This window comes from Catharus ustulatus, chromosome 38, assembly GCF_009819885.2.
Source record: "Catharus ustulatus isolate bCatUst1 chromosome 38, bCatUst1.pri.v2, whole genome shotgun sequence".
NCBI lineage: Eukaryota > Metazoa > Chordata > Aves > Passeriformes > Turdidae > Catharus > Catharus ustulatus.
Genome location: NC_046258.1, coordinates 892,086 through 917,185, shown reverse-complemented (window position 1 = coordinate 917,185; position 25,100 = coordinate 892,086). Strand labels below are relative to the sequence as shown.

At 57.0% G+C, this 25,100-nt stretch overlaps 2 pseudogenes and 17 gene segments (V, D, J or C); 13 read left to right on the top strand and 6 right to left on the bottom strand.

The window, feature by feature from the left end:
- Positions 1-88: 88 nt before the first annotated feature.
- LOC117010121 lies at positions 89-590 on the top strand (annotated as a pseudogene).
- A 1,483-nt stretch (positions 591-2,073) lies between these two features.
- LOC117010120 lies at positions 2,074-2,406 on the bottom strand (the record flags this gene model as incomplete). The annotated part of the segment is given in 1 exon segment: positions 2,074-2,406. A coding segment is annotated over 1 exon segment (333 nt), but the record flags the coding sequence as incomplete, so codon positions are not given.
- A 610-nt stretch (positions 2,407-3,016) lies between these two features.
- Positions 3,017-3,376, top strand: LOC117010118 (the record flags this gene model as incomplete). The annotated part of the segment is given in 1 exon segment: positions 3,017-3,376. A coding segment is annotated over 1 exon segment (360 nt), but the record flags the coding sequence as incomplete, so codon positions are not given.
- A 169-nt stretch (positions 3,377-3,545) lies between these two features.
- On the bottom strand, positions 3,546-3,989 carry LOC117010117 (the record flags this gene model as incomplete). The annotated part of the segment is given in 1 exon segment: positions 3,546-3,989. A coding segment is annotated over 1 exon segment (444 nt), but the record flags the coding sequence as incomplete, so codon positions are not given.
- Positions 3,990-5,454: 1,465 nt separating this feature from the next.
- On the top strand, positions 5,455-5,808 carry LOC117010116 (the record flags this gene model as incomplete). The annotated part of the segment is given in 1 exon segment: positions 5,455-5,808. A coding segment is annotated over 1 exon segment (354 nt), but the record flags the coding sequence as incomplete, so codon positions are not given.
- Positions 5,809-6,151: 343 nt separating this feature from the next.
- LOC117010115 lies at positions 6,152-6,565 on the top strand (the record flags this gene model as incomplete). The annotated part of the segment is given in 1 exon segment: positions 6,152-6,565. A coding segment is annotated over 1 exon segment (414 nt), but the record flags the coding sequence as incomplete, so codon positions are not given.
- An 849-nt stretch (positions 6,566-7,414) lies between these two features.
- On the top strand, positions 7,415-8,361 carry LOC117010114 (the record flags this gene model as incomplete). The annotated part of the segment is given in 2 exon segments: positions 7,415-7,724; positions 8,285-8,361. Coding segments are annotated over 2 exon segments (387 nt in total), but the record flags the coding sequence as incomplete, so codon positions are not given.
- A 119-nt stretch (positions 8,362-8,480) lies between these two features.
- On the top strand, positions 8,481-9,349 carry LOC117010113 (the record flags this gene model as incomplete). The annotated part of the segment is given in 2 exon segments: positions 8,481-8,499; positions 8,904-9,349. Coding segments are annotated over 2 exon segments (465 nt in total), but the record flags the coding sequence as incomplete, so codon positions are not given.
- Positions 9,350-9,610: 261 nt separating this feature from the next.
- LOC117010112 lies at positions 9,611-10,974 on the top strand (the record flags this gene model as incomplete). The annotated part of the segment is given in 3 exon segments: positions 9,611-9,633; positions 9,987-10,377; positions 10,858-10,974. Coding segments are annotated over 3 exon segments (531 nt in total), but the record flags the coding sequence as incomplete, so codon positions are not given.
- A 117-nt stretch (positions 10,975-11,091) lies between these two features.
- On the top strand, positions 11,092-12,071 carry LOC117010111. The segment is given in 2 exon segments: positions 11,092-11,586; positions 12,033-12,071. Coding segments are annotated over 2 exon segments (534 nt in total).
- Positions 12,072-12,355: 284 nt separating this feature from the next.
- Positions 12,356-12,793, top strand: LOC117010110 (the record flags this gene model as incomplete). The annotated part of the segment is given in 1 exon segment: positions 12,356-12,793. A coding segment is annotated over 1 exon segment (438 nt), but the record flags the coding sequence as incomplete, so codon positions are not given.
- Positions 12,794-13,647: 854 nt separating this feature from the next.
- LOC117010109 lies at positions 13,648-14,839 on the top strand (the record flags this gene model as incomplete). The annotated part of the segment is given in 2 exon segments: positions 13,648-14,001; positions 14,798-14,839. Coding segments are annotated over 2 exon segments (396 nt in total), but the record flags the coding sequence as incomplete, so codon positions are not given.
- A 241-nt stretch (positions 14,840-15,080) lies between these two features.
- LOC117010108 lies at positions 15,081-15,616 on the top strand (annotated as a pseudogene).
- Positions 15,617-15,685: 69 nt separating this feature from the next.
- Positions 15,686-16,300, bottom strand: LOC117010107. The segment is given in 2 exon segments: positions 15,686-16,219; positions 16,283-16,300. Coding segments are annotated over 2 exon segments (552 nt in total).
- On the top strand, positions 16,299-18,698 carry LOC117010106. The segment is given in 4 exon segments: positions 16,299-16,353; positions 16,443-16,796; positions 18,332-18,528; positions 18,690-18,698. Coding segments are annotated over 4 exon segments (615 nt in total).
- An 89-nt stretch (positions 18,699-18,787) lies between these two features.
- Positions 18,788-19,280, bottom strand: LOC117010105 (the record flags this gene model as incomplete). The annotated part of the segment is given in 2 exon segments: positions 18,788-18,825; positions 18,956-19,280. Coding segments are annotated over 2 exon segments (363 nt in total), but the record flags the coding sequence as incomplete, so codon positions are not given.
- Positions 19,281-19,579: 299 nt separating this feature from the next.
- LOC117010104 lies at positions 19,580-21,008 on the bottom strand. The segment is given in 2 exon segments: positions 19,580-19,612; positions 20,613-21,008. Coding segments are annotated over 2 exon segments (429 nt in total).
- Positions 21,009-21,643: 635 nt separating this feature from the next.
- LOC117010103 lies at positions 21,644-22,686 on the bottom strand (the record flags this gene model as incomplete). The annotated part of the segment is given in 2 exon segments: positions 21,644-21,685; positions 22,354-22,686. Coding segments are annotated over 2 exon segments (375 nt in total), but the record flags the coding sequence as incomplete, so codon positions are not given.
- A 44-nt stretch (positions 22,687-22,730) lies between these two features.
- LOC117010102 lies at positions 22,731-24,436 on the top strand. The segment is given in 2 exon segments: positions 22,731-22,874; positions 23,999-24,436. Coding segments are annotated over 2 exon segments (582 nt in total).
- Positions 24,437-25,100: the final 664 nt, after the last annotated feature.

Below are 25,100 nucleotides of genomic sequence, written 5' to 3'. Positions count from 1 at the left end.
TGCCAGGTGGGTCCCGGGCGCCTCCAGAGCGCCACACCCAGCCCGGGCCACGCCCGGATCCGGCGCCTCATCCCCATCTCCCCTTGTTCCCGCAGGGCTCCGGGCGGCCGTGACCCTGCTGGAGTGCGGGGGGGACCTCCAGCCCCCCGGGGGGTCCCTGACTCTGCTCTGCCGCGCCTCTGGGTTCAATTTCGGGTCTTACGCCATGTTCTGGATCCGACAACAACCCGGGAAGGGACTGGAATACGTTGCACTGATCACCAGCAGTGGCAGCACCTACTACGCGCCGTCGGTCAAGGGCAGGTTCACGATCTCCAGGGACAACGGGCAGAGCTCGGTGACACTGACCATGAACAACCTCAAGGACGAGGATTCCGCCGTTTATTTCTGTGCCAAATGTGATGGCAGTGGTTGTTACAGCAGTTGGTATGGTACTGCTGCAGTTTTTGCTGGTCTTATCGACGATGCCAGTCGTAGTCTCAGTCCCCAGATATTCCAAAATTCCCACAATTATAACCCAAGTCCCAAGAGTTTCCGTCAAATCTTGGCCATTTTGTCCCAATCCTTACCAGCAATGCCCCAACTCTTGACTTCGCCCCACTTGGGACCATTCCCCCAAATCTCCACCTTTCAACCCAGATTTCCTCTCCCTTCCCTCGTGGTCGTTGCCCTGAGGATTCCACTGGGTCACCCCAGACCTCCCCTGTTGGCCCCAAACCCTGAGGGATTCCACCAAATCAGCAGCGAAGGTCAGGACGTGGGGTCAAGAGTGGAGATCGGGGTCAGGGCAGAGATTTGGGGCAGAACCAGTTCCAGGCTGGGCCAGGGGGACAGGAATGGGGTCAGGGGTTGGAGTTTGGGGGAGTTGGGGACACGGTGACAGGGATGGGGGTGCAACCATCAATATATTCAACATTTGCAGCACAATCACTGTAAGCACATTTGGCACAGAAATAAACGCCGGAATCCTCCAACATCAGGCTGTTCATGGTCATCGTCACCGAGCTCTGCCCGTTGTCCCTGGAGATCGAGAACCGACCCTGCACCGACGGCACATAGTAGGCATCTCCATCATCGTCAATTTGTGCAACGCATTCCAGCGCCTCCCCAGGAGTTTGGCGGATCCAGAACATTCCAAAATATGCGAAATCAAACCCCGAGGCCCGGCACACCAAAGCCATTGTTGCATTGGGGGGCTGGAGGTCCCCCCCAGACTCCAGCAGGGTCACGGCCGCCCGGAGCCCTGCGGGAACAAGGGGAGATGGGGATGAGGCGCCGGATCCGGGCGTGGCCTGGACTGGGCGTGGCGCTCTGGGGCCCCTGGGGATGCAGAAACAAAGAGTCTGTGCCCAGCCCCAGTTACAAAGTGTTCATTGGGATATTTGTGTTCATCTCGGCTCCAGCCCCCCGGGGGGTCCCTGACTCTGCTCTGCCATGGGAATGGATTTGATTTTGGGAGCCACGACATGTTCTGGGTCCGCCAAAAACCTGGAAAGGGGCTGGAATATGTTGCATGGATCTACAACACTGGTGGCAGCACCGACTACGCGCCGTCGGTCAAGGGCCGGTTCACGATCTCCAGGGACAACGGGCAGAGCTCGGTGACACTGACCATGAACAGCCTCAAGGACGAGGATTCCGCTGTTTATTTCCGCACCAAATCTTACTTTGCCAACGGGGTTGATGATAACGCTTGTGCTCATTGTGTTGCCAATGCCGGTTCACATCCAAACCCCCATTGCTGGGTTCCCAAATCTCCCAAAATTCCCCCAAAATTCCAGTTCCTGTTTCAGTGCCCAACACGCCGGTGGTGTTGGTGATGACGCTGGTGCTCGTTACGTTGATGATTTTCACCCGTAGCCGTCATCCAATCCCCACCAGTCCCCAAATGAAGACAAAAGAGGCTCCAAACAATCCCCAAATTGGAGACCCAGAACTCTCAGGGCTGTTACAGCTTGGGCCCAGTGCTGAAGATTCGGGGTTGGTGCTCAAGGTGGGGGTGAAGGGTTGGGATTTGGGGAAGGGTCTGGGGACATTTGGGGACATTTGGGGACAGGTGAGAGAGATGGGACCTTAAACATCAACATAATTAGCAGCAGTGTCTCTTCCACTATCATCAGATTTGGCGCAGAAATAAACGGCGGAATCCTCGTCCTTGAGGTTGTTCATGGTCAGCGTCACCGAGCTCTGCCCGTTGTCCCTGGAGATCGTGAACCGACCCTTGACCGATGGCGCGTAGGCCGTGCTGCCATCCTTGTGGATACTTGCGACAAAATCCAGCGCCTTCCCGGGGCTCTGCCGAGCCCAGGTCATTCCGAAACTCCCAAACGTGAACCCAGATCCACGGCAGAGCAGAGTCAGGGACCCTCCGGGGGGCTGGAGGTCCCCCCCAGACTCCAGCAGGGTCACGGTCACCTCATCCCAGCCCCAAATCTTCACCCGTTCTGTCCCAGACTCCACTGGTTTGATCTAAATCACCCCCAGAATTTTCCTGAATTAAATAATCCCAGAAAATAATGGAAATAACTGCAATTAACAAGCAATTAATGAAATGAACCCAAACCCTCCTGGCTCAGGATTTTCTGCTCTCAGGGTCGGATCCGCCCTTTGGGGACTCCCCCAAAAAGCCACAAAAAGACCCAAAATGGCCCCAAATTTCGGGTTTTGCTTTCAGTGCAGCAGCAGGTGCTGGCACCTGCTGGGGGCCGTAATTAGTGCAGTTAATTAGAGTAATTAGGGATGACAACTAAGGGCAACTCTAGATAAACCTCCTAAATCACCAGGAATAATTAAATTCTAGTGTTTCAATTTTTTAATTTTAATTTTTTCATTTAATTGACTTTTCTATGGGTTATGAATTATTGGAAATCAGGGTAAAAATAAAACTTTATTGAGGCTAATGACTGTTATCATCAGGGCTAATAATGGAATATTTTGGGTTCAAAGAGAGTTTAACCCCAACATGCCCAGATCCGGCGTCTCATCCCCATCTCCCCTTGTTCCCGCAGGGCTCCGGGCAGCCGTGACCCTGCTGGAGTGCGGGGGAGACCTTCAGCCCCCCGGGGGGTCCCTGACTCTGCTCTGCCGAGGGTCTGGGTTCAATTTTGGGAGTTACTACATGCAGTGGGTTCGCCGGAGCCCCGGGAAGGCGCTGGAATGGATTGCAGGGATCAGCAGCAGTGGTGGCAGCATGTACTATGCACCGTCGGTGCAGGGCCGGTTCACGATCTCCAGGGACAACGGGCAGAGCTCGGTGACGCTGACCATGAACAACCTCAAGGACGAGGATTCCGGTGTTTATTTCTGTGGCAAACGTGATAATGGTAATGCTGGTGCTGATGCCAGAGCTGGTTCTGTCCCACCCCAGCTGCTCTGACCCCCCCTGACCTTTCCTGCCAATCCCAACCCCTGACCCAACTCTTGGCCGTTCCCCCAAAGCTTTGAGCTCTGCGCCCCAAACCTCAGCACTCGACCCTGGATCCCAAATTTGATCTTAACGACTTTGAATCAAAGCTCAACTTTGGGACAGCACTAAAGACTCGGGGTCAGTGCTCAAGCTCGGGTCGAGGGTTGGGGTTTGGGAAGAGGGTCTGGGGACATTTGGGGATCGGTAGGGACACGAGTGGTGGGTAATGGATGAAACCATCAACATAATGAGCACCAGCATAGTAACCACCAGCACCATAAGCACCCTTGGCACAGAAATAAACGGCGGAATCCTCGTCCTTGAGGTTGTTCATGGTCAGCGTCACCGAGCTCTGCCCGTTGTCCCTGGAGATCGAGAACCGGCCCTTGACCGACGGCGCGTAACCGGTGCTGTCACCATCGTCGTTGATCCATGCAACGAATTCCAACGCCTTCCCAGGTCTTTGCCGGACCCAGTACATGTCAAAACTCTTGAAACTGAACCCGGAGGCGCGGCAGAGCAGAGTCAGGGACCCCCCGGGGGGCTGGAGGTCCCCCCCGCACTCCAGCAGGGTCACGGCCGCCCGGAGTCTTGCGGGAACAAGGGGAGATGGGGATGAGGCGCCCGATCCGGGTGTGGCCCGGGCTGGGCGTGGCCCTCCAGAGGCACCTGGGGATGCAGAAACAAAGAGTCTGTGCCCAGCCCCAGTTACAAAGTGTTCATTGGGATATTTGTGTTTATCTCTACCTGGGCAGTCGTGACCCTGTTGGAGTCCGGGGGGGACCTCCAGCCCCCCGAGGGGTCCCTGACTCTGCTCTGCCATGGATCTGGATTCGATTTTGGGAGTTTCACCATGTACTGGATCCGCCAGAGCCCCGGGAAGGCGCCGGAATACGTCGGCGCAATCAGCACCAGTGGCAGCACCACCTACGCACCGTCAGTCAAGGGCCGATTCTCGATCTCCAGGGACAACAGGCAGAGCTCGGTGACGCTGACCATGAACAACCTCAAGGACGAGGATTCCGGCGTTTATTTCTGTGCCAAACGTTACAACGATGGTTGTTGTACTAATGCTGCTGCTGGTCGTGTTGGTTTTGGTGACAATGTCGGTTGTAGGCCCAGGCCCCCATTGGTCGGTCCCCAAATGTCCCAGAATCTCCAAATCCGTTCCCCAAATCCCCATCATTTGTCCCATCCTCAATCTTCTTCCTCCACACTCCTCCATCCTTGCCCGAACTCTCAGTTTTCCCCCCAGTTGTTCCCATTTCCCCCAAATCTCCCCCGGCTCCCCCTCCCCTGACTGGCCGAGCTGACGCGGAGCCGACGCCGGCAGAAGCGGTTCGGTGCCGGGTCTGGGGCCGGGCCGGAGCCTTTGTCCCAATCACTGAATTTCTGATTTTTGGGTTGAGATTTGGGGTAGAACCAGGGGAGGGTTTGGGGTCAGTGGTGACCATTGGGGCAACCGGGGGAGACTGGGGACAAAGGGTCAGGACTGGGGACGGGACTGAGGGCTGGGGTAGAACCCGGGGGTTTGAGGTCCCCATGATGAGGGGGCAAAAAAGCAGGGGCAGGCGACCATGGCCAGCAGCGTCACCATCATAAGCAGCACCCCAACAAGCAGAGCAGTGCACTTTGGCACAGAAATAAACGGCGGAATCCTCGTCCTTGAGGTTGTTCATGGTCAGCGTCACCGAGCTCTGCCCGTTGTCCCTGGAGATCAAGAACCGGCCCTTGACTGATGGAGCGTACCAGGTTCTGCCGTCACTGCTGTGGATACTCCCGACCCATTCCAGCGCCTTCCCGGGGCTCTGGCGAACCCAGCTCATTCCAAAACTCCCAAAATCGAACCCAGACCCGCGGCAGAGCAGAGTCAGGGACCCCCCGGGGGCCTGGAACCGAGATGAACACAAATATCCCAATGAACACTTTGTAACTGGGACTGGGCACAGACTCTTTGTTTCTGCATCCCCAGGGGCCCCAGAGCGCCACGCCCAGCCCGAGCCACGCCCGGATCCGGCGCCTCATCCCCATCTCCCCTTGTTCCCGCAGGGCTCCGGGCGGCCGTGACCCTGCTGGAGTGCGGGGGGGACCTCCAGCCCCCCGGGGGGTCCCTGACTCTGCTCTGCCGTGGCAAAGGATTCACGTTTGGGAATTTCGGAATGTACTGGATGCGCCAGAGCCCCGGGAAGGTGCTGGAATACGTCGCAGGGATCAGCAACAGTGGCAGCAGCACCAGCTACGCGTCATCGGTCAAGGGTCGGTTCTCGATCTCCAGGGACAACGGGCAGAGCTCGGTGACGCTGACCCTGAACAGCCTCAAGGACGAGGATTCCGCCGTTTATTTCTGCGCTAAAGATGCTGATGGTGCTGATGGTTTTGATGCTGGTGAAATTGACGTTTAAGGCCATGTCCCCAAATGTCCCCAGACCCTTCCCCAAATCCCAACCCTTCACCCCCACCTTGAGCACCAACCCCGAATCTTCAGCACTGGGCCCAAGCTGTAACAGCCTTGGGAGTTCTGCATCTCCAGTTTGGGGATTGTTTGGAGCCTCTTTTGTCTTCATTTGAGGACTGGTGCGGATTGGATGACGGCTACCGATGAAAATCATCAACGTAACGAGCGCCAGTGTCATCACCAACACCATCGGCACGTTCGGCACTGAAACAGGAACCGGCGCCTCATCCCCATCTCCCCTTGTTCCCGCAGGGCTCCGGGCGACCGTGACCCTGCTGGAGTGCGGGGGGGACCTCCAGCCCCCCAGGGCATCCCTGACTCTGCTCTGCCGCGCCTCCGGGTTCAATTTTGGGAGTTACGAAATGTACTGGATCCGCCAGAGACCCCGCAATGCGCTGGAATACGTTGCAGGGATCAACACCAATGATGGCAGAACTGCCTACGCGTCCTCAGTCAAGGGCCGGTTCAGGATCTCCAGGGACAACGGGCAGAGCTCGGTGACGCTGACCATGAACAACCTCAAGGCCGAGGATTCCGCCGTTTATTTCTGTGCCAAAAATGCTGGAGATAATGGTGATGCTGTTAATATTAATAATGTTGAAAGTTTCGATCCCCCCCTCCAGTCACTGTGTGTCCACCTGACCCCAAATGTCCCCGGATCCCTCTCCAAAACCCCAAGCCGTCGCCTCAGCATTGAGCACTGATCCCAAGGCATTAACGCAACGATTTTAAGACCAAGCTTCGGATCTATGGGCGAGTGCTGAGGTTTGGGGCGCGGAGCTCAAAGCTTTGGAGGAACCACCAAGAGTTGGGTCAGGGGTTTGAACTTTTCCCGTCTCAGCCTCCAGGACGAGGATTCCAGCGCCGATTCCTGCCCCAAATCCACTGGAGGTCGATGCCATGAATTGGTTTTGATGATTTTGGTGCCAGGATTGGAGCTGGTGCGTCTGAGATTGACTCTGGAGTTGTCCCCAGCTGGAGGGAGAGGTCAGGACTGGGGCAGGGGAGAGGGGGTAGAGGAAGGGGCTGGGAACAGGTGGGGTCAGAGCCACGGGGTCAGGCAATACCCCAACTGCCACCAGCCTCTTTGGCACAGAAATAAACGGCGGAATCCTCGTCCTTGAGGTTGTTCATGGTCAGCGTCACCGAGCTCTGCCCGTTGTCCCTGGAGATCGAGAACCGACCCTTGACGGACGGCGCGTACTGAGTGTAACCACCACTGGGGTTGATCCCTGCGACGAATTCCAGCGCCTTCCCCGGGCTCTGCCGGATCCAGGACATTCCGTGACTCCCAAAATTGAATCTAGAGGCACGGCACACGAGGGTCAGAGAGACCCCAGGGGGCTGGAGGTCCCCCCCGGACTCCAACAGGGTCACGAGCGCCCAAAGATGATATAAATGTAATTAATAATCCCAATAAACACCTTTTAACTTGGACTGGGTACTGAGTCTTTGTTTTTACATCCCCGGGCGCCTCCAGAGCGCCACGTCCAGCCCGGGCCACGCCCGGATCCGGCGCTTCATCCCCATCTCCCCTTGTTCCCGCAGGGCTCCGGGCGGCCGTGACCCTGCTGGAGTGCGGGGGGGACCTCCAGCCCCCCGGGGGGTCCCTGACTCTGCTCTGCCGTGGATCTGGATTCGATTTTGGGGGTTATGGAATGATCTGGATCCGCCAAAGACCCGGAAAGGGATTGGAATATGTTGCAGAGATTGACTATGATGACGACACTTACTACGCGCCGTCGGTGCAGGGTCGGTTCTCGATCTCCAGGGACAACGGGCAGAGCTCGGTGACGCTGACCATGAACAGCCTCAAGGACGAGGATTCCGCCGTTTATTTCTGTGCCAAAAGTGCTGTTGCTGGTTGGGGTGCTGATGGCGCTGGTGCTGGTTTGGTTGATGTTTTCAGCCCCGTCCCCCTCCTCAGGTCCCCACCTGTCCCCAAATTGTTGGAGCCCGATTTGGATTTTGGCAGCCTGGAAACCAACGGGAGGATTTGTTCCCGCTCTGTGCATTCCCGTTCTGCAGGAGCAAACCTGGAAGGGCCCTTTTGTGTCCCTGCAGGAGCGCAGGGAGCAGGGCCTGGCCCCAGCACAGCGTTTGTCCAGGCTCAGATAAAACCGGCAATCCTTCAATCCTGCACGGGGGGAGAGCACAAAGAGCAGGGAGGAGACCCCGAGGGCGGGGGAGCAGGAGTCGGGGTCCAGAGGGGAGGGAAGGAGGAGACGCCGCGAGTTTGGGCTGAGCCCAGAGCCTGCAATTAGTCTCCATGTGTTAATTAATTCATGGCACAGCTGATCCTGCCCCTGCTCCATTGACTAACCCTGAATTTATTATTTCTTTATGTTATTAATACAAATATCATTAAACACTTTATGTTTCAACCCTACCCTGCTTTTCATTTTAATCTGACCTCACGACAGGAACTGAGAGCAGTGGAATTGGGAAAACCAAACAAGGAGGAGGTGGTGAAAGAGTGGGAGGAACGGCCAAGAGTTGAGTCAAGGGTTGGGATGTGGAGAAAAGGTCAGGGGGGTACAGAGCAACTGAAGGGGCGGCAACAGCACCCCAACCATTACCATCAACCCATTTGGCACAGAAATAAATGGCGGAATCCTCGTCCTTGAGGCTGTTCGTGGTCAGCGTCACCGAGCTCTGCCCGTTGTCCCTGGAGATCGAGAACCGGCCCTGGACTGACGGCGCGTACCAGGTGTAACCATTGCTGTTGATCCCTGCCACAAATTCGAGCCCCTTCCCAGGGCTCTGGCGGACCCACAGAAATCCATAAGGGCCAAAATTGAATCCAGACCCACGGCACACCAAAGCCATTGACACCCCGGGGGACTGGAGGTCCCCCTCGGACTCCAGCAAGGTCACGGTCGCCCGGACCGAGACACACACAAATATCCCAACGAACACTTTGTAACTGGGACTGGGCACAGACTCTTTGTTTCTGCATCCCCAGGGGCCCCAGAGCGCCACGCCCAGCCCCGGTCAGGCCCGGACCCGGCGCCTCATCCCCATCTCCCCTTGTTCCCGCAGGGCTCCGGGCGGTCGTGACCCTGCTGGAGTGTGGGGGGGACCTCCAGCACCCCAGGGGGTCCCTGACTCTGCTCTGCCGCGCCTCCGGATTCAATTTTGGGAGTTACTACATGCACTGGGTTCGCCAGAGCCCCAGGAAGGCGCTGGAATGGCTCGCAGGGATCAGCAGCAATGGTGGCAGCACCAGCTACGCGCCGTCGGTGCAGGGCCGGTTCACGATCTCCAGGGACAACGGGCAGAGCTCGGTGACGCTGACCATGAACAACCTCAAGGACGAGGATTCCGCCGTTTATTTCTGTGCCAAGGATGTTGCTGGTGGTTATTATGCTGATGCTCATTATGTTGATGGTTTCATCCCTTACCCATCATTGTGTCCCCACCGATCCCCAAATGTCCCCAGACCCCTTCCCCAAACCCCAGCCCTTGATCACAACCTTGAGCTCTGACCCCAACTCTTTGGTGCTATCCCAAAGTTGAGCTTTAGCCCAAAGTCTTTAAGACCAAAGTTTGGATCCAGGGCCGAGTGCTGAGGTTTGGGGCGCAGAGCTCAAAGCTTTGGAGGAACGGCCAAGAGTTGGGTCAGGGGTTGGGATTGGCAGAAAAGGTCAATGGGGGTCAGAGCATCTGGACGGGAAGCAGCACCAGCACCAGCATGACCATCGTGCCATTTGGCGGAGAAATAAACGGCGGAATCCTCGTCCTTGAGGCTGTTCATGGTCAGCGTCACCGAGCTCTGCCCGTTGTCCCTGGAGATCGAGAACCGGCCCTTGACCGACGGTGCGTAGTTGGTGTAGTCACCATTGCTGTTGATACTCGCAACGTATTCCAGCGCCTTCCCAGGTTTTTGGCGGATCCACCACATTCCGTAACTCCCGAAATCAAACCCAGACCCGCGGCAGAGCAGAGTCAGGGACCCCCTGGGGGGCTGGACCTGAGATGAACGCAAATATCCCAATGAACACTTTGTAACTGGGACTGGGCACAGACTCTTTGTTTCTGCATCCCCAGGGGCCCCAGAGCGCCACGCCCAACCCGGGCCACGCCCGGATCCGGCGCCTCATCCCCATCTCCCCTTGTTCCCGCAGGGCTCCGGGCGGCCGTGACCCTGCTGGAGTGCGGGGGGGACCTCCAGCCCCACGGGGGGTCCCTGACTCTGCTCTGCCGCGGGTCTGGGTTCACGTTTGGGAGTTACGCCATGCACTGGATCCGCCAAAGACCCGGAAAGGGGTTGGAATACGTTGCAGAGATCGGCAACAATGGCGGTTCCATCCACTACGCGCCGTCGGTCGAGGGCCGGTTCACGATCTCCAGGGACAACGGGCAGAGCTCGGTGACGCTGACCATGAACAACCTCAAGGACGAGGATTCTGCCGTTTATTTCTGCGCCAAAAGTGCTGGTGCTGGTTGTTCTGCTTCTTGTACTGGTTGTATTGATGGTTGCAATGCCTTACCCATCACTGTGTCCCACCTGTCCGCAAATGTCCCCAGATCCTCCACTCAAATCCCCAACCCTTGACCCCGACCTTGAGCTCTGACCCCGAGTCTTTAGTGCTGTCCCGAGTTGAGTTTCGATTCAAAGTCTTTAAGACCAAAGTTTGGATCCAGGGTTGAGTGCTGAGGTTTGGGGCGCAGAGCTCAAAGCTTTGGAGGAACGGCCAAGAGTTGGGTCAGGGGTTGGGATTGGCAGAAAAGGTCAGGGGTAGAGATTTGGGGCTGAACCAGTTCCAGGCTGGTTTGCAGGCACAGGAATGGAGTCAGGGGTTGGGTTAGTGGAAAGGGTCTGGGGACATTTGGGGACAAGTGAGGCTGTGGCCCTGCACCGTCAATATGACAAGCAGTACAACCAGAGCCTGAACAAGCTCCAGCATTTCTGGCACAGAAATAAACGGCGGAATCCTCGTCCTTGAGGTTGTTCATGGTCAGCGTCACCGAGCTCTGCCCGTTGTCCCTGGAGATCGAGAACCGGCCCTGCACCGAGAGCCCGAACCAGGTGGTGCTGCCAGCGCTGCTGATCGCCGCGACCAATTCCAGCGCCTTCCCAGAGCTCTGCCGGATCCAGTACATCCCATAATTCCCTAGAGTGAAACCAGAGGTGCGAAAAACAAGGGCCAAAGATGCCCCGGGGGGCTGGAGGTCCCCCCCGGACTCCAGTAGGGTCACAGCACCAATTTCTGTGCCAAAACTCTGTATGGTTTCTGTGCTGATGCTCTTCCTCATCCTGGTCATGCTGGTTTTGGCCCTGCCCCCATCGTTGTGTCCCCACCTGTCCCCCACCCCAAATCTCAGCCCTTGGCCCAACCCTGACCCTTTGCTGCACCCCTGGATTGGCTCAGCCCCGAATTCTCAGCTCTTTGTGTCAAATCCTCAGCTCTGGGCTGCTGGGTGTGGGGGGGACCTCCCACCCCCCGGGGGGTCCCTGACTCTGCTCTACCGTGCCTCTGGATTCGATTTTGGAAGCTCCTACATGAACTGGGTTCGGCAGAGCACCGGCAAGGCGCTGGAATACCTTGGCTATATCAGCAGCAATGGTGGCAACACCTACTACGCGCCGTCAGTCAAGGGCCGGTTCTCGATCTCCAGGGACAACGGGCAGAGCTCGGTGACGCTGACCATGAACAACCTCAAGGACGAGGATTCCGCCGTTTATTTCTGTGCCAAAGATGCAAGTGGTTATGGTGGTTGGGTTGGTGATATTTTTGTGGTTGATTTTGCTCCCATCCATATCACTGTGTCCCCACCTGTCCCCAAATGTCCACAGACACTTCCCCCAAACCCCAACCCTTGACCCGACCTTGAGCACTGACCCTGAGTCTTTAGTGCTGTCCCAAAGTTGAGCTTTGAGTCAAAGTCTTTAAGACCAAAGTTTGGGATCCAGGGCTGAGTGCTGAGGTTTGGGGTGCAGAGCTCAAAGCTTTGGAGGAACGGCCAAGAGTTGGGTCAGGGGTTGGGATTGGCAGAAAAGGTCAGGGGGGGGTCAGAGCAGTCGGGGTGGGGTCGGAACCAGCAGCAGCATTAACAGAAGCATCGACGTAATTGGAGGCATGTTTGGCACAGAAATAAACGGCAGAATCCTCGTCCTTGAGGTTGTTCATGGTCAGCGTCACCGAGCTCTGCCCGTTGTCCCTGGAGATCGAGAAGAGACTCTTGACTGACGGCACGAGGTCGTAGGTGTCATCATTGTCGATACTCGCAATGAATTCCAGCCCCTTCCCAGTGCTCTGGCGGATCCACAGCATTCCATAATTCCCAAAATTGAATCCATTCCCGCGGCAGAGCAGAGTCAGGGACCCCCCGGGGGGCTGGAGCTGAGATGAACACAAATATCCCAATGAACACTTTGTAACTGGGACTGGGCACAGACTCTTTGTTTCTGCATCCCCAGGGGCCCCAGAGCGCCACGCCCAGCCCGGGCCACACCCGGATCCGGCGCCTCATCCCCATCTCCCCTTGTTCCCGCAGGGCTCCGGGCGGCCGTGACCCTGCTGGAGTGCGGGGGGGACCTCCAGACCCCCGGGGGGTCCCTGACTCTGCTCTGCCGCGGGTCTGGATTCGATTTTGGGAGTTTTGGAATGGGTTGGATCCGCCAGAGCCCCGGGAAGGCGCTGGAATACGTCGCGGGGATCAGCAGCAGTGGCAGCAGCACCAGCTACGCACCGTCTGTCAAGGGTCGTTTCACAATCTCCAGGGACAATGGGCAGAGCTCGGTGACGCTGACCATGAACAACCTCAAGGACGAGGATTCCGCCGTTTATTTCTGTGCCAAACGTTACAACAGTGGTTATGTTGCTGCTGGTGCTACTCTTGTTGGTTTTGGTGACAATGCCGGTTGTGACTCCAAGACCCCATTGTTGGGTCCCCAAATGCTGCAAAATGTCCAAATCCTTCTCTGAATTCCCAACCTCATCCTTGAGCTTCTTCCCCAAGCTCCTCAATCCTGCCCCAAGTCTCGACTTTCCCTCCCAGTTTTCCCCATTTCCCCCAAATCTCCCCCGGCTCCCCCTCCCCGGATTGGCCGAGCTGACGCGGAGCCGACGCCGGCAGAAGCGGTTCGGTGCCGGGTCTGGGGCCGGGTCGGAGCCTTTGTCCAAATCCCTGAATTTCTGATTTTTGGGTTGAGATTTGGGGCAGAACGAGGGGAGGGTTTGGGGTCAGTGGTGACCATTGGGGCAACTGGGGGAGACTGGGGACAAAGGGTCAGGACTGGGGCAAGGGCTGAGGGTTGTGGTAGAACCCGGGGGTTTGAGGTCCCAATGATGAGGGGGGAACAAAACCAGGGGCAGATTGTCGTGGCCAGCACCGTCACCATCAAAAGCAACTCCCCAACAAGCAGAGCAGTGCGCTCTGGCACAGAAATAAACGGCGGAATCCTCGTCCTTGAGGTTGTTCATGGTCAGCGTCACCGAGCTCTGCCCGTTGTCCCTGGAGATCGTAAACCGACCCTTGACAGACGACGCGTACCAGGTTCTGCCATCACTGCTGTGGATACTCCCGACCCATTCCAGCGCCTTCCCAGGGCTCTGGCGAACCCAGCTCATTCCGAAACTCCCGAAATCGAATCCATTCCCGCGGCAGAGCAGAGTCAGGGAACCCCGGGGGACTGGAGCCGAGATAAACACAAATATCCCAATGAACACTTTGTAACTGGGACTGGGCACAGACTCTTTGTTTCTGCATCCCCAGGGGCCCCAGAGCGCCACGCCCAGCCCGGGCCACGCCCGGATCCGGCGCCTCATCCCCATCTGCCCTTGTTCCCGCAGGGCTCCGGGCGGCCGTGACCCTGCTGGAGTGTGGGGGGGACCTCCAGCCCCCCGGGGGGTCCCTGACTCTGCTCTGCCGTGGGTCTGGATTCACGTTTGGGAGTTTTGGCATGTACTGGGTCCGCCAGAGCCCCGGGAAGGCGCTGGAATCTGTCGCAGGGATCAGCAGCAATGGTAGCACCACCTACTACGCGCCATCAGTCAAGGGTCGGTTCACGATCTCCAGGGACAACGGGCAGAGCTCGGTGACGCTGACCATGAACAGCCTCAAGGACGAGGATTCCGCCGTTTATTTCTGTGCCAAAAGTGCTAGTGCTGGTGCTGGTTGGGGTGCTGGTGCTGTTGGCGGGGTTTTTGTTGATGGTTTCAGCCCCTTCCCCCTCCTCAGGTCCCCAGACCCTTCCCCAAATTGTTGGAGCCCGGTTTGGTTTTTGGCAGCCTGGAAACCAACGGGAGGATTTGTTCCCGCTCTGTGCGTTCCCGTTCTGGAGGAGCAAACCTGGAAGGGCCCTTTTGTGTCCCTGCAGGAGCGCAGGGAGCAGGGCCCGGCCCCAGCACAGCGTTTGTCCAGGCTCAGATAAAACCGGCAATCCTTCAATCCTGCACGGGGGGAGAGCACAAAGAGCAGGGAGGAGACCCCGAGGGCGGGGGAGCAGGAGTCGGGGTCCAGAGGGAAGAGAAGGAGGAGACGCTGCGAGTTTGGGTTGAACCCAGAACCGGCAATTAGTCTCCATCTGTTAATTAATTCATGGCACAGCTGTTCCTGCCCCTGCACCATCAACTGGCCCTGAATTTATCATTTCTTTATGTTATTAATACAGATTTCATTAAACACTTTATGTTTCAACCCTACCCTGCTTTTCATTCTAATCTGACCCCACGGCAGGAACTGAGAGCAGTGGAATTGGGAAAACCAAACAAGGAGGAGGTGGTGAAAGAGTGGGAGAAATGACTAAGAGTTGGGTCAAGGGTTGGGATTGGCAGAAAAGGTCAGGGTTGGTCAAAGCAGCTGAAGGGGCGGCAACAGCACCCCAACCATTACCATCAACCCATTTGGCACAGAAATAAACGCCGGAATCCTCGTCCTTGAGGCTGTTCATGGTCAGCATCACCGAGCTCTGCCCGTTGTCCCTGGAGATCGAGAACCGGCCCTGGACTGACGGCGCGTACCAGGTGTAACCATTGCTGTTGATCCCTGTGATAAATTCCAGCCCCTTCCCAATGCTCTGGTGGACCCACAGAAATCCATAAGGGCCAAAATCAAATCCATTCCCGCGGCAGAGCAGAGTCAGGGACCCCCCGGGGGGCTGGAGGTCCCCCCCGCACTCCAGCAGGGTCACCGTCACCTCATCCCAGCCCCAAATCTTCCCCAGTTCAGCCCCAAACCCCCCCAGGACCCCATACCCGGCACATCCCGGCCATGGCCTCGAGCTCCCTCCCACTCCTCGCCCTCCTGGCCCTGCTGGCCCTGCCAGGTGGGTCCCGGGCACCTCCGGAGCGCCACACCCAGCCCGGGCCACGCCCGGATTCGGCGCCTCATCCCCATCTCCGCTTGTTCCCGCAGGGCTCCGGGCGGCCGTGACCCTGCTGGAGTGTGGGGGGGACCTCCAGCCCCCCGGGGGGTCCCTGACTCTGCTCTGCCGCGCCTCCGGGTTCAATTTTGGGAGTTCCTACATGGCCTGGGTCCGCCAGAGCCCCGGGAAGGCGCTGGAATTGGTCACAGGGATCAGCAAGGATGGTGCCTACACCTGGTACGCGCCGTCGGTCAAGGGCCGGTTCACGATCTCCAGGGACAACGGGCAGAGCTTGGTGACGCTGACCATGAACAACCTCAGGGAGGAGGATTCCGCCGTTTATTTCTGTTCCAAATCCCCTTCTACTGATGCTTATTGGGGTGCTCCTGGTGCTGGTATTTAGGGCAGTTTGGTGCCCGCAGGGGCTGTTTGGGTTTGCTGATCCTTGTTGAGATTTGGGGTGACCCGGAGGAATCCTGAGGGCAGTGGACACAAGAGAAGGGAGCAGAAATCAGGGGTGAAAGGCGGAGATTTGGGCCCAGCTGGGGGAAGTCGAGAGCTGGGGCCGTGCTGGAGCAGTTTGGGGCAAAACAGGCAAGATTTGATGGAAAGGGTGTGGATTTGGGGGACAAAAGCGGAAATTATGGGATGTTTGGGGACACAAGAATTGGAGTTTCAGAGAACAAGCAACATCGTCAAAATAACCGTGATTACCAAAAGCAGCACCAGCAGCAACCCAATAATCGCTGTAATCTTTGGCACAGAAATAAACGGCGGAATCCTCGTCCTTGAGGTTGTTCATGGTCAGCGTCACCGAGCTCTGCCCGTTGTCCCTGGAGATCGTGAACCGACCCTGCACCGATGGCGCGTAGTAGATGTAACCGCCATTGTTTCCGATCTGTGCAACGTATTCCAGCGCCTTCCCAGGTCTTTGGTGGATCCAGAGCATTCCATAACTCCCAAAATCGAAGCCGGAGGCGCGGCAGAGCAGAGTCAGGGACCCCCCGGGGGGCTGGAGGTCCCCCCCGCACTCCAGCAGGGTCACGGCCGCCTCATCCCAGCCCCAAATCTTCACCGGTTCTTCCCCAAACCCCCCAGGACCCCGTACCCGGCACATCCCGGCCATGGCCTCGAGCTCCCTCCCGCTCCTCGCCCTCCTGGCCCTGCTGGCCCTGCCAGGTGGGTCCCGGGCGCCTCCAGAGCGCCACGCCCAGCCCGGGCCACGCCCGGATCTGGCACCTCATCCCCATCTCCCCTTGTTCCCGCAGGGCTCCGGGCGGCCGTGACCCTGCTGGAGTGCGGGGGGGACCTCCAGCCCCCTGGGGGGTCCCTGACTCTGCTCTGCCGCGCCTCCGGGTTCAATTTCGGAAGCTCCTACATGAGCTGGGTTCGGCAGAGTCCCGGAAAGGCGCTGGAATGGCTCGCAGAGATCAGCAGCAGTGGTGGCAGCACCGCCTATGCGCCATCAGTCAAGGGTCGGTTCACGATCTCCAGGGACAACGGGCAGAGTTCGGTGACGCTGACCATGAACAACCTCAAGGACGAGGATTCCGCCGTTTATTTCTGTGCCAAGGATGCTTATGGTGCTGGTGGTTACTATGCTGGTGCTCATTATGTTGATGGTTTCATCCCTTACCCATCATTGTGTCCCCACCAATCCCCAAATGTCCCCAGACCCCTCCCCCAAACCCCAACCCTTGATCACAACCTTGAGCACTGACCCCGAGTCTTTAGTGCTGTCCCAAAGTTGAGCTTTGATTCAAAGTCTTTAAGACCAAATTTGGGATCCAGGGCTGAGTGCTGAGGTTTGGGGCGTAGAGCTCAAAGCTTTGCAGGAACGGCCAAGAGTTGGGTCAGGGGTTTGACCTTTTCCCATCTCAGCCTCCAGTACGAGGATTCCAGCGCTGATTTCTGTGCCAGATGTTTCACTGGTGCTTGTGAGGGGCGTTAAGGTGGCCCCAGGCCCCAAACACCGTTTGGATTCCTGAACTGGCCCTTGTCCCTCTAACGGGATCACTGGCCCAAAACTCGGCCAACTCTCCCCAAATCCACGGGATTGACCCAAAACCACCCAGGCTGGCACCGATCCCCAGTGCTGACCCAAATCGGATCCTACACGGCAAAATTCAAGGGAACAAAGTCGAGCTTTGGGGTTGGCAGTTGTGGTTTGGGAACTGGGAGCAGAGCAGGGCAAGGTTGGGATCAATGGTCAAGAGCTGGGGCTGGGTTTGGGGGTTGGGGGGAGATTTGGGGAGATTTGGGGAAGAGTGGAGACTCAAATATCGGGGCGGGGCAAACACCAAAATCGTCAACATAACCAGCAGCAGGACCAGCAGTATTAATACATTTGGTGCAGAAATAAACGGCGGAATCCTCGTCCTTGAGGCTGTTCATGGTCAGCGTCACCGAGCTCTGCCCGTTGTCCCTGGAGATCGTGAACCGGCCCTTTGCTGATGACGCGTACCAGGAACTGCTGCCACTGTTGCTGATACTCGCAACCCATTCCGGTGCCTTCCCGGGGCTCTGGCGATACCAGCCTATCCCGAAGTCTCCAAAATTGAACCCAGACCCACGGCAGAGCAGAGTCAGGGACCCCCCGGGGGGGTTGGAGGTCCCCCCCAGACTCCAGCAGGGTCACGGCCGCCTGGAGCCCTGCGGGAACAAGGGGAGATGGGGATGAGGCGCCGGATCCGTCCGTGCCGGGGTCACAATTCGCTGCAGGATCCCAATTTCCGGCAATTGGAAATGTTCCAAACGAACCGGCCTGACCTTCTCAACCAGCTCAAATCCGCGGTCAAACAGCCGACAGCGCAGGGAGAGAAGGAGAAGTAGAAAGTCACTGACAGAACTCAGGGGCACCAAAAATGGGATCGACCAATCAGATGAAGGCTCCACCAATCAACCAATGAGGTGACGAACAAAGACGCGCGCTCGCCTCGAGGGCCAGAGCGGGGCCACCAATGGAATAAAGAGTGACTGAAATCAGAGATAATTAATAAAAATAAACAATGTTTGGAGGCAGAGTGAACGGCGCTGGGTGATTGGCGTGGAATGGTGCAGAGTCCTTTGTGTTCTGTGCCTCGTTTGGGGCACAGGGTTGGGATTTGGGGTCAGGGGTTTGAGCTGTGCCCGTCCCCATCTCCCCTTGTTCCCGCAGGGCTCCGGGAGGCCATGACCCTGCTGGAGTGTGGGGGGGACCTCCAGTCCCTCAGGGGGTCCCTGACTCTGCTCTGCCGTGGGAATGGATTCGATTTTGGGAGTTTCACAATGTTGTGGGTCCGCCAAAGACCCGGGAAGTCGCTGGAATACATCGCAGGGATCAGCTACGGTGGCAGTACCAACTACGCGCCATCGGTCAAGGGCCGGTTCTCGATCTCCAGGGACAACGGGCAGAGCTCGGTGACGCTGACCATGAACAACCTCAAGGACGAGGATTCCGCCGTTTATTTCTGTGCAAAACGTGACAGTGGATATTGGGGTGGTGATGCTGCTGCTAGTTCCGTCCCCACCCCCAGTTTCTCTGACCCCCACTGACTTTTCCTGCCCCCAAACCCCAACCCCTGACCCAACTCTTGGCCGTTCCTCCAAAGCTTTGATCTCTGTGTCCCAAACCTCAACACTCGGCATTGATCCCAACTTTGGTCTTAAAAACTTTGGGATAAGTCGGGGTCAGTATTCAAGGTTGGGGTCAGGTGTTGGGATTTGGGGGAAGCATCTGGGGACATTTGGGGACAGGTGGGGATGCAGTGATGGGTGTCGAAACCACCAACATAAACATAACCAGCCCAACCATACGCAGCTCTGGCGCAGAAATAAACGGCGGAATCCTCGTCCTTGAGGTTGTTCATGGTCAGCGTCACCGAGCTCTGCCCGTTGTCCCTGGAGATCCTGAACCGACCCTTGACTGACGGCGCGTACCGGGTGCTGCTGCCACTGCTGTCGATCCCTGCGAGCCATTCCAGCACCTTCCCGGGGCTCTGACGGGCCCACATCATATCATAACTTCCAAACGTGAATCCATTCCCGCGGCAGAGCAGAGTCAGGGACACCCCGGGGGGCTGGAGGTCCCCCCCGCACTCCAGCAGGGTCACGGCCGCCCGGAGCCCTGCGGGAACAAGGGGAGATGGGGATGAGGCGCCGGATCTGGGCGTGGTCCGGGCTGGGCGTGGCCCTCTGGGGTCCCTGGGGATGCAGAAACAAAGAGTCTGTGCCCAGTCCCAGTTCCAAAGTGTTCATTGGGATATTTGTTTTCGTCTCCGCTCCAGCCCCCCGGGGGGTCCCTGGCCCTTGTGTGCCACGCCTCTGGATTCAATTTCGGGAGTTTTGGAATGTGCTGGGTTCACCAGAGCTCTGGGAAGCCGCTGGAATGGGTGGCCGGGATCCACGCCAATGGTGCTGGCATCGCCTACGCGCTGTCGGTGCGGGGCCGGTTCTCGATCTCCAGGGACAACGGGCAGAGCTCGGTGACGCTGACCATGAACGACCTCAAGGACGAGGATTCCGGTGTTTATTTCTGCGCCAAGGGTGCTGCTGGTCATGCCGCTGATAACGATGCTGTTTTTGACCTGTCCCCATCTATGTCCCCAAACCGCAACTGTTGATACTGACCTTTAAGATTGACCCTGAGCATTTAGTTGAGTTATGTACCATTAATTAATTACTGTATTGTGATTAATTGCAGGGTCCTAACCCAAGCTGCCTCATTCCAACCCCAAATCTTCACCGGTTCTGCCCCAAAACCTCCAGGACCACTCCCAACCCGGGCCATGACCGGATCCGGCGCCTCATCCCCATCTCCCCTTGTTCCCGCAGGGCTCCGGGCTGCCGTGACCCTGCTGGAGTGCGGGGGCAACCTCCAGCCCCCCGGGGGGTCCCTGACTCTGCTCTGCCGCACCTCCGGGTTCAATTTTGGGAGCTACGGAATGTTCTGGATCCGCCAGAGCCCTGGGAAGCCACTGGAATACGTCGGGAGTATCAACAGCAATGGTGGCAGCATGTACTATGCACCGCCTGTCAAGGGCCGGTTCAGGATCTCCAGGGACAACGGGCAGAGCTCGGTGACGCTGACCATGAACAACCTCAAGGACGAGGATTCCGCCGTTTATTTCTGCGGCAAACGTGATAATGGTAATGCTGGTGCTGATGCCAGTGCTGGTTCCGACCCACCCCAGCTGCTCTGACCCCCCCTGACCTTTCCTGCCAATCCCAACCCCTGACCCAACTCTTGGCCGTTCCTCCAAAGCTTTGAGCTCTGCGCCCCAAACCTCAGCACTCGGCCCCGGATCCAAATTTTGCTCTTAAAGACTTTGGGCTAAAGCTCGACTTTGGGGCTCAGGGTCAGTGGTGAAAGGCAGGGCCAGAGGTTGTGATTTGGGGGGAAGGATCTGGGGACATTTGGGGACAGGTGGGGATGCAGTGATGGGTAAGGAATTGCAAACATCAATATAACCAGCACAAATAGCAGTACAAGCACTACCAGCATTTTTGGCACAGAAATAAACGGCGGAATCCTCGTCCTTGAGGCTGTTCATGGTCAGCGTCACCGAGCTCTGCCCGTTGTCCCTGGAGATCGTGAACCGGCCCTTGACCGATGGCGCGTAGTAGGTGCTGCTGCCACTGCTGGTGATCCCTGCGAGCCATTCCAGTGCCTTCCCGGGGCTCTGGTGGACCCAGTACATGTCGTAACTCCCGAAATTGAACCCGGAGGCGCGGCAGAGCAGAGTCAGGGACCCCCCGGGGGGCTGGAGGTCCCCCCCGCACTCCAGCAGGGTCACGGCCGCCCGGAGCCCTGCGGGAACAAGGGGAGATGGGGATGAGGTGCCGGATCCGGCCATGCTGGGGTCACAATTCGCTGCAGGATCCCAATTTCCGGCAATTGGAAATGTTCCAAACGAACCGACCTGACCTTCTGAACCAGCTCAAATCCGCGGTCAAACAGCCGACGGCGCAGGGAGAGAAGGAGAAGTAGAAAGTCGCTGACAGAACTCAGAGGCACCAAAAATGGGATCGCCCAATCAGATGAAGGCTCCACCAATCAACCAATGACGTGACGAACAAAGACGCGCGCTCGTCTCGAGGGCAAGAGCAGGGCCACCCATAGAATAAAGAGTGACAGAAATCTGAGATAATTAATGAAAATAAACAATGTTTACAGGCACAGTGAACGGCTCTGGGTGATTGACATGGAATGGTGCAGAGTCCTTTGTGTTCTGTGCTTCGTTTGGGGCACAGGGTTGGGATTTGGGGTCAGGGGTTTGAGCCGTGCCCATCCCCATCTCCCCTTGTTCCCGCAGGGCTCCGGGCGGCCGTGACCCTGTTGGAGTGCGGGGGGGACCTCCAGTCCCCCCGGGGGGTCCCTGACTCTGCTCTGCCGCGGGTCTGGGTTCACGTTTGGGAGTTTTGGCATGTACTGGGTCCGCCAGAGCCCCGGGAAGGCGCTGGAATTTGTCGCAGGGGTTGACAATGATGGCTACACCCGGTACCCACCATCCTTCAAGGGTCGGGTCACGATCTCCAGGGACAACAGGCAGAGCTCGGTGACGCTGACCATGAACAACCTCAAGGTCGAGGATTCCGCCGTTTATTTCTGTGCCAAATCCGCTTATGGTGGTGGTGCTGATTGGAATGCTGCTGCTGGTGCTGGTTATGGTGGTTGATGTCTCGGCTTCTGGCCACGTCTCTCGTACTCAGCCTCAGATTCCCCAGATCCTTCCCCCATCCCTCAGCCCTTTACCCAATCCTGACCCTTTGTCCCCAGTCTCCCTCAATTCCAACAATGGTCACCACCGACCCCAAACTGTCACCGGTTCCACACCAAAACTCAACCATCTGACCCAAACCTTCACCTGTGGTCTCCACCGCTGCCCAAAAGTGATTGTCCCAAAGTGCCATTTGTGTCCCAAACTCCGCACAGGAGATGCAGGGGCTAAAATGAAGCTCCTTTCCTCAGCTCTGGCACACAGAGAAATCCCAAACACAGATGTCCCAAAACCACATAAATACACGAGTAAAAATCAGAAATTCAGGGATTTGGGCAAAGGCTCCGGCCCGGCCCCAGACCCGGCACCGAACCGCTTCTGCCGGCGTCGGCTCCGCGTCAGCTCGACCAGTCAGGGGAGGGGGAGCCGGGGGAGATTTGGGGGAAATGGGAACAATTTGGGGGAAAAATTCGAGAGTGACGGGGACAGGCCAGAAACCGTCAACACGGTCAGCAACACCATAACCACCATCAGGACTCTTGGCACAGAAATAAATGGCGGAATCCTCGTCCTTGAGGCTGTTCATGGTCAGCGTCACCGAGCTCTGCCCGTTGTCCCTGGAGATCGTGAACCGGTCCTTGACTGACGGCGCGTAGTAGGTGTCTCCATCATAGTCAATCCTTGCCACGTGTTCCAGCACATTCCCGGGGCTCTGGCGAACCCAGACCATGGAGGAACGCCCGAAATCAAATCCGGAGGCGCGGCAGAGCAGAGTCAGGGACCCCCCGGGGGGCTGGAGGTCCCCCCCACACTCCAGCAGGGTCACGGCCGCCCGGAGCCCTGCGGGAACAAGCGGAGATGGGGATGAGGCGCCGGATCCGGGTGTGGCCCGGGTTGGGCGTGGCGCTCCAGAGGCACCCGGGACCCACCTGGCAGGACCAGCAGGGCCAGGAGGGCGAGGAGGATACAGGGAGGTCCTGGGGACAAAATTTTGATCAGAGAGTTGGGATTTGGGATCATTGGTTTCTGTGTCTCATCTCCTCAGGGGATAGGATCGACAGAAAAGGTCAGGGGAGGTCAGAGCAGCTGGGGGGGCAGCAGCAGCACCAGGAAAATTAGGACCAACATAACCATCAGCACCCTTGGCGCAGAAATAAACGACGGAATCCTCGTCCTTGAGGTTGTTCATGGTCAGCGTCACCGAGCTCTGCCCGTTGTTCCTGGAGATCGAGAACCGGTCCTTGACCGATGGCGCATAAGAAATTTGTGAACTGTTGATTCCGCCATTTATTTCTGTGCCATATGTTCCACCAATTGGTGTTATGGTTATGCTGCTGCTTCTACCGCCAATCCTGGTTATATCCATGATGTCAGTTGTGGTCTCAAGCCCCTATTGCTGGTCCCCCAAATATCCTAAATTCCCACATTCTTTCCCAGAATTCCAGCCCTTTCTCTCAAATCTCCGCCATTTTGCCCCAAACTCCTCCGTTACTGCCCCAACTCTCGACATTCCCCCAGTTTGGGACCCTTTCCCCCAAATCTCCGCCTTTCACCGCAGATTTCCGCTCTCTTCCCTCGTGGTCATTGCCCTGAGGATTCCCCTGGGTCGACCCAAATCTCAACAAGGGTCAGCAAACCCAAACCTCCCCAGTGGGCACCAAATCACCTTAAACACCACCAGCAACAGCACCCCAATAACCACCACCATAAGCAGATTTGGCACAGAAATAAACGGCGGAATCCTCGTCCTTGAGGCTGTTCATGGTCAGTGTCACCGAGCTCTGCCCGTTGTCCCTGGAGATCGAGAACCGGCCCTTGATATACGAGGCATAGAAGGTTCTGCCACCATCATTGCTGATCCCTGCGAGCCATTCCAGTGCCTTCCCAGGGCTCTGCCGCACCCATAACATGGCAAAACTCCCAAAATCAAATCCATTCCCGCGGCAGAACAGAGTCAGGGACCCCTCGGGGAGCTGGAGCTGAGATAAACACAAATATCCCAACGAACACTTTGTAACTGGGACTGGGCACAGACTCTTTGTTTTTGCATCCCCAGGGGCCCCAGAGCACCACGCCCAGCCCGGGCCATGCCCGGATCCAGCGCCTCATCCCCATCTCCCCTTGTTCCCGCAGGGCTCCGGGCGGTCGTGACCCTGCTGGAGTGTGGGGGGGACCTCCAGCCCCCCGGGGGGTCCCTGACTCTGCTCTGCTGCGCCTCCGGGTTCAGTTTCACCGGTTACAACCTGGGCTGGGTTCGCCAAAGCCCTGGGAAGGCGCTGGAATGGATTGGGGAGATCAGCATCGGGGGCACCACCTGGTACGCGCCGTCGGTGCAGGGCCGGTTCACGATCTCCAGGGACAACGGGCAGAGCTCGGTGACGCTGACCATGAACAGCCTCAAGGACGAGGATTCTGCCGTTTATTTCTGTGTCAGAAATGCTGGCGGTCATTGGGTTGAAGTTGGCGGTGCTGCTGCTGGTTTTTATCCCATCCCCATCTTGGCATCGCCACCGATCCCCAAATGTCACCAGACCCCAACCCTTGACCCCGACCTTGAGCACTGACCCTGACTGAAGAGCCAAAACGAGGGGGACAGAACTCCAGACTTGCTGTTGAAACACTGTTTGTAGTATCCAGATCATTCAATAATTTATTTATTATTTAAATTCCTGTTTATTGTATTCAGCATTTCATGGGCTGGGGGTGACAGATTTGGACCTGGAGATTTTCTGAAAAATAATGAAACAACTCTGGTAACAAATACAAACCAAAATTAATGAAAATAATGAAAATAGAATAAAATAAAATCAGTAAATCCCCTACATCCTGTCAGTGTACTAAACCCGAGTTTAAAAATCACAGAAAATAATGGAAATAACTGCAATTAACAAGCAATTAAGGAATTCAACCCAAGCCCTCCTGACTCAGGTTTTTCTCCTCTCAGGACCGGATCCGCCCCTTTGGGGCCTTCACCAAAAAGCCACAAAAAGGCCCAAAATGGCCCCAAATTTCGGGTTGTGCTTTCAGTGCAGCTGCAGCTGCTGGCACCTGCTGGGGGCCGTAATTAGTGCAGTTAATTAGAGTTACTAGGGATGACAACCAAGGCCAACCCTAGAAAAACCTCCTAAATCACCAGGAATAATTAAATTCAACTGTCTTAATTTTTTAATTTATATTTTTTTCATTTCATTGATTTTTCTCAGGGTTATTTATTATTGGCAATCAGAG